The 10,542-nt window shown below is 33.5% G+C and overlaps 1 protein-coding gene across 1 annotated transcript; it reads left to right on the top strand.

Moving 5' to 3' along the window:
• Window positions 1-8,102: 8,102 nt before the first annotated feature.
• On the top strand, window positions 8,103-10,064 carry LOC142636792 (phospholipase A1-IIgamma-like). Its single transcript, XM_075811089.1, has 2 exons — window positions 8,103-8,896; window positions 9,211-10,064. Exons 1-2 carry the CDS (start codon window positions 8,231-8,233, stop codon window positions 9,820-9,822), a joined length of 1,278 nt encoding a protein of 425 aa, XP_075667204.1. The 5' UTR covers window positions 8,103-8,230; the 3' UTR covers window positions 9,823-10,064.
• The last annotated feature ends 478 nt before the right edge of the window (window positions 10,065-10,542 follow it).

The following is a 10,542-nucleotide window of genomic DNA, read 5'->3' as shown; positions in this document are numbered from 1 at the left end:
ATCAATACCAGAGGTTGACAAAGTTGCATTATTAGCATTAATTTATTAATTATTATTTGTATTTTTTCTTTTGAAAAAAAATTTAATAATAAGATTTTATAATCAAGAGTTTTGTAAGTCAATTAGCACATCTTAATATTTTCAAGGTCTAACTAATGTGTGGATGAAGCGATCAATATGTGGCATAGGAGTTGTCTCTATGACTATGAGGGTGGAGTCATTTGAGAGGGGCATAGAGTTCTCAAGTGAGAGAGAGAAATTGGGTAAAGGTTATTGGGTTTTTGTAATCTTTTTTGCTAGGATTTGTAATTGATTTGTTGTTATTGTTTTTGCTTAGACTGGATTTATGATTTCTCTAGAGATTTTCTTATTATCTAGATATGTACATTTTTTTTTATAGATTTTCTTGTTATCTATTTGTTGGATTTCTTGGGTCAATTTGTAAATTTTTTGGGGAGGGAGGCCAAGTATATAAATTTAAGAGCTAGGATTGAAATTCTTTTTGTTAATATACATACTAGTACTTTTTTTTCAAAGGTTGGGGGGGGGGGGGGGGTCATGGCCCAACTCAGCCCTTGAGTAGTTTTGTCCCTAAGGAGTGGAGATGAAAACCTAATATGCACATGAGATCACATACTTGACTAATGGGGTAGGAACCAAGCAAGAAAAAAAATCAACTTGTCACATGGGAGCTCCGAATCCATAGACTCCTTCTCTCCTCGGATTTACAGCAACACAAGCAACCTTACTTGTGACTTTGAGATCCCACTCAAAGGTTTATCAACACAAACTCTCTAGATTGTGACTCGAAGACCACCCTTGAAAGTTTAAATCATCAGCTATTGTTGATCTTGTTGCTGCAACTTCAGATTTACCGGTTCTAATGGTATTAGAATGATTTCTAGTAGTGACTTTGATAGAGAAAGGCACAATACCTTTTAGATCTCATAGGTGCACCTCCAAAGTCTCTTCAAAACGTGCCTTAGAGTTTCCTTTAAATACTATGTGAAATAGATCTAAAACTTTAATCACTTAATGGGATGTCAGGGTTAATTAAACTTCTACAAAAACTGAATCTTTTACGATTTTCGATCAGTCGGATCTAATTTTCAATCAGTCAGGTTTTATAGAATTTGAACTTTCTTTTCTGCAGCTTGAATGTTCTTGTATTTTAGCTTGTAATACCTTGAGAATTGGCTAATAAACTCTATAGACTATAAGATCTATACCTAGACAAGTTTGTGCTCATAGTTTGCTAATTGTTCTAAACTTTTAGAATCTAACAATCTCTCCCTTTGACAATTTGTGACAAAACTCACATAGAAAATGATATGCTCAAATACAAGAACAGCCCTATTACAATAATATGTACAATTACATCACAAATTCCAATCTAAGACTCCTAACCTAGAAGTTGCAATAAGAGGTAGAAGGTCTTGATTAGAATGTACTTGTCTTTCCTGAAACACTCAAAAGAGCACATCACCGCATGTGTGAAAATAAAGAGAGATAAACAATAAATAAATAATAAGCAATAGTAGCAAATAACAAACATGTAAACCAACTCTCCCCTTAAGTTAGATACATAAAAAAAAAAAACTTTTATTTTCTCCCCTTTTCAAAAACAATTTCAACTCCCCCTAAATAAAAATAGTTCAAAAGCCTTTTTCTTTTTCCAAAGTTCATCTTTTTCTCTCCCCCCCCCCCCCCTTTTTGTCACGTATTGACAAAGACAACTCAATCAGAAGTTAGATAGCAAACATACATAACAAAAGGCAAGAGAAACTAGAGAATCAAGGGACACAAAAGAATTCAAATCTATAGAAAATAAAGGTAACTCCCCCTATGAAGAGTGTTGAGGTCTAAAATGTATACAGAAAGCATGGTAAAAGGCCCAAGGAGGTGGTATATTGGGCCAATCTGTGGGAAATAAAAAAAAAAAAAAAAAATTGGAAAGGAAGAGAAAGATTGAGGTTACAAAGGCAAGAGGGATGATGGACCTGAGGCCCAAAAGGGAGCAAGGAGCCCATAGGAAAACAGAAATGGGAAAGAAAAGAATTCAGCCCGCCAAGACCAAAGAAAGAAAAGGAGCTGAGGAAGGACACCAGGGGGGATTGCCTGGGACCCTTGGATGTACAGGACGGCTAAAGGAGAATTAAGACAGTTCAGAAGGTCCCAGGAACAAGAAACAAATGGGCCTTCTTCTCAAAGCGACCAATAATACAACGCAAGGCCTGAAGATCTGGAAAGCAACGGCTTAGGGGTAGGAAGTCGGTGTCTCGAGAACCCAGAATAAGAAACCCACGAAAGGAAATGGCTAGGGAAACCTTCGGTTTTCCCAGAAGAATACTTCACTTACTGGAAAAAATGACAAAAGGAAGGGACGGCTAAAAGGGATTGAGCCTGAAAAGAGAAGACAGACAAAAAGGGTACTTGGAAGGCAAAAGTGTCTTCGAATAGAAAGTCAACAAGACACTTTCAAAGAAAAAAACATCAAAAGAAGGAAGCTATGGAAAGTAAGAAATGGAGTAGTTGTCTGAAGAGCTGAGATGAACAGGGGGCTCTAGTACCCAAGGGGCCAAGGGGGAAGAATCAATGGTACCCTGAAACCCTAATGCGACACTATAAAAAGGGGAGAGCAGCCAACGTTAAGGGGCATTCCGCAGTAAAGAAATCATATAGAATCATTGAGAGAAAATTCTGTAAAACTCAAGGAAAACAGGGGAATATCTCCTCGTATCCTAGAAACAGCCACTACAGTACATACTTGGATTCAAAAGGATTCAAACTTTGCAAGTCTTAGAGGCTTAAATAGTCATCTAAGTCTGTAATTTTGAAGCTTGTTTGGACCTTGTATTATGTCTCAGTGGTCGCATTTGTAATCCATAACTAAGAAAAATTAATGGATTAGTTCTTATTGATTTAAGGATCCCGAACAATTACTCTGCATTTTATTGTTATAGTCTTGTCTTCCTTTGCTGTTTTCTTGTTGCTCAACACATATTCTCGCTTGTTAGTGTGTACGTATTGTAGGTGTCTTGCCCTGTGCACCACTTGATTTTGTAAACAGCTCATTTAGCTACAGTGAACCAAGCCCAGTCCCTTCAAACTACAACAAGAGGGCTCGGTGTCCTTGCTTAAACTTGGGCCTGGACACCGTAAAAAAAATAGACTCTCACAATGATCAACAACTCCCCCTATAAATAGCATAGGATTAAAAAAAATTTGGGGAAAATTTAGGAGGTGGGAAAAAACTAAAAAGATATGGAACAAATTTAAAAAATAAGTTGAGGATACACATGAATACAAATATTTTCTCTTTCAATATATGCAAACTTGACACTATTTGACCTATAAACAGATGCATGCAAACATTCCAAGTACAATTAGTTAAGACTATATAATATAGATCTTAATGATACAAAAATTCAGCATGTAATTTTTTCATGTGTCAAGGTATTTTGAACTTAAATCAACCTCATAAGTAGATAAAATATTTCCACATTTAATATCCACCATATCCCAAAAAAAAAATATTTCAAATTTTTTCCGGTTCACACATCAAGAAAAAATAGCATACATTAACATGTACAAAACACAAAAATTAATCAATCAATTTTTAAATCAAGTTGAGTACCCAATTTAGCTAAGTGTATGCGTGATGTATGTGAAAACAGTAAGAGATATGACTGCAAAAATACAAGATGGATGAAGAAAACAATAAAATGCATGTCTGAATCTATATGTGCAATGCATGAAAAGACTAATCGGTTAAAGTCTTAAAAACTGAAAATTTTCCAATTTCAATCGGTCGAACATCGATCGAGTATCAATCGATAGAGACAGAACACAAAAGCTCACATTTTCGATTGGTCGAGGGAGATCTTCAATCGGTCGAAACAATTGAAAATTTTAAAACTTTGAAATCTGGAAATTTTATGCAAAAAAACAACTTGAAAGCAGTTTTTAATGATTCAATGCAGATGAATAAGATCCAGAAAAGTTTTAAAAAAATGATGCCTCTTAAATGCGAATATCAAAACCAATCAAGAAGTTAAAATCACAAAAATTAAAACTTCTAAACACATTTTTCTTCAAACTCAATTCAAACTAAAGAAAATGTATCAAACATCACTTCATGAGTAATAAAATATGGCCATATTAGTTAACACATAATCATATATACTAAGTTTAGCATAGATTTGCGTGTAGTGTGTGCAACTAGTATGTGTATAAGATACATAAAGGTTGATACGTAGATAGAAATTAAACAAAACTTCTACGTTACCAATCACATAAGTTTGAAAGTGACTATCACCTAAAGAGTTACATCATATAACCCTCACATCTCCTAGAAAACACGCTTGCAATCATATAAAATTTTATTTATTTATTTATTTATTTTTCTTTTCTTTTTCTTTTGAAGCATATTTTTCTTTGTTTTTCTTTTTTCTTTTTGCTTCTTTTATTTATTTTGATGGCAACACCTTAAATATCTTGTTGTGCAAGTGATACACCTTACTGAGCATAGTTTTGATGATTTGCACACAGGTGTTCATGATTGGCGAGTAATAGTAATGAGATGGTTATTTATACCTTTCTCCTAGGAGTTTTTAGTCCTTACAATCAAAAGAATGTGACTTCAAAATCAAGAGCATGTGCTTAAAAACTGTAAACAACTCACACAATATAAGCACTACATAGCACAAACTAGCAAAGTGTAGAAAAATAAAGCTCATCAAAGCTAAACAAGGTACACAGTCAAGAAATGTAAATTTCATAGGCCAATCTTAATTACACACTTAGTGATATGTAATACAAAAATAAAAATCTTTTTGTATTTTCAAAAAAACTTTTGACCAAAAACAAAAAGCACACATTATGCTTAATGAACAAAATGCAACAACAATGCATGACAGTGCTCAAATAAGGTATAGATGATATACAAAAAAGAAATATTAATTTCTTAATTAACCCATGAGTATATGTAAAAACTAGTACATATTCATACAAAATAGTATTTATCTCAAAATAGTCATGCACTTAGTTATGCAATACACACTTTCTATGTTTCTCCACAATATCAAGCATGTTCTAAATCAAGAGAAAGATATCATAATTCATGTAATCCTCAAGAAAACAAGACAAAATATATATGTATTTGTCTTTTTGAAATTTTCCAATGTTTTTGTTTTATTTTTTAAACAAAACAACCTAAAACAGAAATAAAAATAGGTTCACAAATAATTGATAGAATTATATCAAGGACAAATAAGTAACACTCACCTTAGCAAGTCTTTTCTCACCCATATAGCATGCATCTTTGGCTTTGTAGGTGAAAAACCATGAGAAACAGAGTGTATTTGAGGGATTACAACCTTCTTCTAAGAGAGACTAAAATCTTGTGATTTCCTTTCACAAGCCAACAAGCTTAAATTTTTCAATAGCATTTGAATAAATTTATCAGGACTTTTGGCAGGATAAATATCATCACATATCCTAGACTGAAACACAAAATGCTTAAATTTCAATTTATGAAAATTAGAATGAATGTGACTAGTAACACCACAAAAGTGACAGTCAGGAACAAATTTAGGAACATCAGTAGTCTTAACAGTAAATTTAGTCTCAGATTTTGGTTTTTGCCTCAGCAAAGAACAATTTGGTCTAATATGACCAACAACACCACAAAGATGACAAGTAGGCACAAAAACAAATTTCTTATGCACTTTAACAGTAGGTTTAGACTTAAGTTTAGAAACTTCAGCATCTACATCAGAACTTTTACCTTTATCTAACCTAGCAATATATGCCTTTTCTTTATGACTCCTCTTGATAGGAGGAATATAAATTTTGTTTTTATACTTAATAGGAACAGAATTAGATCTGTCATCAACAACAGGCTTGGTACTAGTCAAATTTTCAAGTTTAGCTTCAGACTTAGCTAACTTTTGTTCCAAGCTTTTCATCTTCTCATCTTGAGAGGAAAGTTGATTTCTCAAAAATTCATTCTTTTTATTAGATTCATCCAATCTCACAATCAATTCATCTTTTCAAGATTAGCCAATTTTAACTTTTCCTTGAATTTCTTAGCAATTTTCATAGATTTAAATAATTCCTTATGAAGAGTTTCACAGGCATCAATAAGATCAACAGAAACATTAGTGTCCTTTTTATTCAAAACATTACAGCTAAAAGTAGTTTGACACTTAAAATTATTCATGATAGTAGGGATCAAGGATATCACTCAAGACATTAATTCAATTAGAGTGAACCCACTCTGATACCACTTGTTTGTTGTATTTAGACTACTTTAAAGCCAATTGTTTAACCTAATATATTAGTCAAGTGATTACTTAGGTTAATTATTCAGATCTAGGTTAAACAATAATAAATCATATCATGCATAACAGCAAAAAAGTAAATAACACCACGATATGATGACCCAAGAAAACTGATGAAACGAACTGCTTCAAGGTAAAAACTTGGGGAGGATTTGACTTAGCTATCCTCAAGATAATGCAAATCCACTATAAGAGAATCGAGGTTTTTACAATCAAATTTAACCCTAAATCTATTACTACCTCAAGTAGTAACTTACTAACACAGCCACGTGCAAGCTCTAAATCCACAGATTCCTTCTCTTCTTAGATTTACTACAACACAAGCACCCACACTTGTAACTTTGAGATCCCACTAAAAAGTTTTAGATCACCTTCACTTATTGATCTTGTAACAGCAACTTCAAATCTACTAGATCTAATGATATAAGAATGATTTCCGGTAGTGATTTAGAAAGAGGAATACACAATACATTTTAGATCTCACAAGAGCACCTCCAAAGTCTCTTCAAAACGTGTCTTAGGGTTTTCTTTAAATACTATGTGAAATAGATCTAAAACCGTAATCACTTAATGGGCTAATGGACTATTGGGCTTAATTAAAATTTTGCAGAATCTGATTTTCTGCGAGTTTTGATCGGTCAGGTCTAATTTTCAATCGGTCGAGCTTGGTAGAAAGTGACTCATTTTTTCTACAATCAGCTGAACTTGAAGCTTGAAACTTACACCTTTAAGCATTGCCTAACACATAGACTAGACATGTTTTGTTCTTAGTTTGCTAACACAATAAAATATGATTCTAAACATTTAAACCTAAATCTTTAGAACCTAACAAAAATAGTAGCGATTGCTGAAAATAAACCTACTTAATAGGGTTATGTAGTAAATAAGAATATTTGGAAATTAAGGCACCTATATAATAATAAGTGCCGTTTACTTTAGAGAAATCTCCAAGGAATTAATTGTAAATTTCTCTACATATATATTAATATAGAGAGCTAGTTTCATCCACGGCTTGTTACTTTTATATAATGATACATTTTATTTGGAAAGTATATAATTTTGCTACACTGGAATCTTGGCAGAAAAATAAAAGAAAAAGTAAAAAGAAAAAAGAAAGGTGGGAAGGCCTTCAAAGCCAAGGAAGTACGATATTGGTCATGACCACTTAACTTAACTTAACAGCAGTGTAGACCATACAAGTTACATGATCCAGTATTGCCATCAGATTTGGGAATTTCGGTTACTAATTTTGAAGGAATGCTAGTATGTTGCTTGAAGCATTGAAATTAATAAAGCTTCGAAAATCCAGTTCCTTAACTTTTCTTTCTTTTTTCGCGTAAATGTTATCCTTTTGCCTAATTTTAGCAAATAATTATTAGTCCACGTGAAATATACCTTAAAAGTATTTCACAGGCTCACGAGGGAAGTGATTAATTATATAATAATATTAACGTTTTTGTAACATGAGGTCTAGTATGAGGATTTGTACGAATTAATCGGCGTGTACCAAAGGTTATTTGACTTAATGGTATTGCTATGCTGGCTAACATAACAATAAATATCCAAAGAATAATCATTGTTTATTGGGATGGGAAAAAGAATGCTCTGGCTATACTCTTTTAACTTTTCGAATGACTTGATTCTCAAAAAAAAAAAAAAAAACTTTTCGAATGACTTGAGTTATTAGGCCAAGTTATTGAACAACAGAGCGAATATGACCATCTATAAATGTGAGATGAAACATTCGCATATGAATATGTCAAGAGTTTTTAAAATTACTATTAAGGCAGCTAGACAGAGACATTCCATTCTCAAAATCTAGTATTTAGATTTTGGTTACCTAACTGAGAGAGTTAAAATTTGAATCTAAATTTGGAAGGTTCTATATGATTGCTCAAGTAGTACATAATATAAAGCATGCAATAGGACTCATCCTTAGAAGGTGGAAAGGCAAGAAGAAAAAGATGGATAGCATAGCCAAAAATTGGAGGTTTCTTAGTGGCGAGAATAACTGGAAGCATTTGTTGGAGCCCCTAGACATTGATCTTCGAAGGTACATAATTCATTATGGAGAAATGGCTCAAGCTACATATGATGCATTTGATACAGAGAAGGTGTCTAAGTTTGCAGGAAGTAGCCGATTTGCGAAGAAGAATTTCTTCTCTAAGGTGAATTTAGAGAAAGTAAATCCTTTCAAATATCGTGTCACCAAGTTCTTGTATGCAACATCGAACATCGATGTTCCTGATGCTTTTATCATAAAGTCATTATCAAGGGAGGCATGGAGCAAGGAATCAAATTGGATTGGGTATGTTGCAGTAGCCACAGACGAAGGGAAGGCCGTGATAGGAAGGAGGGATATTGTGATTGCTTGGAGAGGAACAGTACAAACCCTGGAGTGGATTAATGATCTAGAATTTCTTTCGGTTTCAGCTTCCAAATTACTTGGAGTTGGAGATAAGGATGATCCTAAGGTGCACGAAGGTTGGTATTCCATATACACTTCTGATGATGCTCGTTCTCCTTTCAACAAGACCAGTGCCAGAAACCAGGTAAATTTTCATACTTTTTTTCTTTTTTGCCTGTAGCCATTTAAGTTCATAATTTAATTAAGAGAGTTATTGATAAGATATAAACGGTGACAATATGTAAGAACATAGTAATTTAAATAAAATTAGATCGAAATCAAGGTAAAAAATAATAATCAAAGTATTTCTTTTGATAATTCAATAGTAGCAACTATGGGGGAGAGTCAGAGAGAGGGGAATCAAACCCTGATTCTCCACATTAAAAAGAGTATGCAATGTTATTGAATTACAACATCTTAGCAATAACTTAAATATTGTTTGCTATTTTTTTCGTTCAGGTTCTAGGTGAGATTAAGAGACTAGTTGAAGAATTCAAGAATGAGGAAATCAGTATAACTGTTACTGGTCACAGCTTGGGTGCAGCACTTGCAACTCTAAATGCGGTTGACATAGTTTCCAATAGAATTAATGAGCTAAAAGACCAGCCAAACAAAGCTTGTCCAGTAACAGCAATAGTATTTGCCAGCCCTCATGTGGGGGATTCCAGCTTCAAGAAAGTTTTCTCAGAACATAAAGATCTTCATGTCTTACGTATTCGTAATGCTCCAGATCTTATTCCTGACTATCCTTTCATAGGTTACACTGATGTTGGAGACGAGTTGACAATAGATAATCGCAAATCGCATTACTTGAAGAGTCCTGGAAGTTTGTCAACTTGGCATAACTTGGAGGGTTACTTGCATGGAGTTGCTGGAACGCATGGGACTTTAGGAGGGTTCAGGTTGGAGGTTCATCGAGATATTGCACTCGTAAACAAGGCAATGGATGGTTTGAAGGAAGAGTATCTTGTTCCGGCGTCATGGCGATGTGTGCAGAACAAGGGTATGGTTCAACAAGCTGATGGTTCATGGAAAATGATAGATCATGAAATGGATGAACCTGATAGTTGAATGTCTATATACATGTGGGATACTGTTGGAGATACATATAGAAGACATTTGAATACTTTGTTTGAGTTGTTTGCTGTGTCACAATTTGCATATAGTAGATAGGTCATGACAATAAGATGTATGATGAAATGAAAAAGGTATCCTTATTTCTTTCCAGAAGAATATATTATCAAGTGGTCTTATGTAATGGCATTCCATTTCCTACGTGGGTTTAGTTTCCGGAGATCCTCATATTCTTCTTACTTGAATTTAGTTTGTTTTTTGTTTTTATTTATTTATTTTATTTAGCAAGAATATTATCAAAGACAACTATTCTCACGACTTATTTCACAACTTGTTGATTTGTGCGTTTGTAAGTGGTAAAAGTAAAGTCGTGGGTCACACAAGATAAAAAATATTCGCCACTCATAATCACACAAAATAGCAAGCTGTAAATTTTTTTGTAAGAATGATTGTCTATAAAATTATTCATTATCAGCAGGCTAGCTAGATCAATAAATACCTCTTGCTATGCCATCACTAATTTGAGCATATATACTTAACACAGTTTTGCTTAAACTTTTTTTTTTGGGGCTAACGAAAAAAAACTGTCCTCTCCAAAAAATTATTCCAATGGTTGAACAATACAACTTTTTCCATGTATAAAATGACTAGGAAGCCATGCATATTGAGGTTTTACATAAATCTTGTCACACTTCCTTCATGTTCCAATGCCACAGT

The sequence above is a fragment of the Castanea sativa genome, chromosome 5 (genome assembly GCF_040712315.1).
Source record: "Castanea sativa cultivar Marrone di Chiusa Pesio chromosome 5, ASM4071231v1".
NCBI classification, from domain to species: Eukaryota; Viridiplantae; Streptophyta; class Magnoliopsida; order Fagales; family Fagaceae; genus Castanea; species Castanea sativa.
The sequence above is the reverse complement of the archived record's forward strand: the minus strand, read 5'-3'. Positions and strand labels throughout refer to the sequence as shown.

Coding starts and splice junctions, on each gene's coding strand:
- LOC142636792 (XM_075811089.1), top strand. CDS start 8,231: ATGATTGCTCAAGTAGTACATAATATAAAGCATGCAATAGGACTCATC. Junction 8,897..9,210: donor AGACCAGTGCCAGAAACCAG/GTAAATTTTCAT, acceptor TTTTTCGTTCAG/GTTCTAGGTGAGATTAAGAG.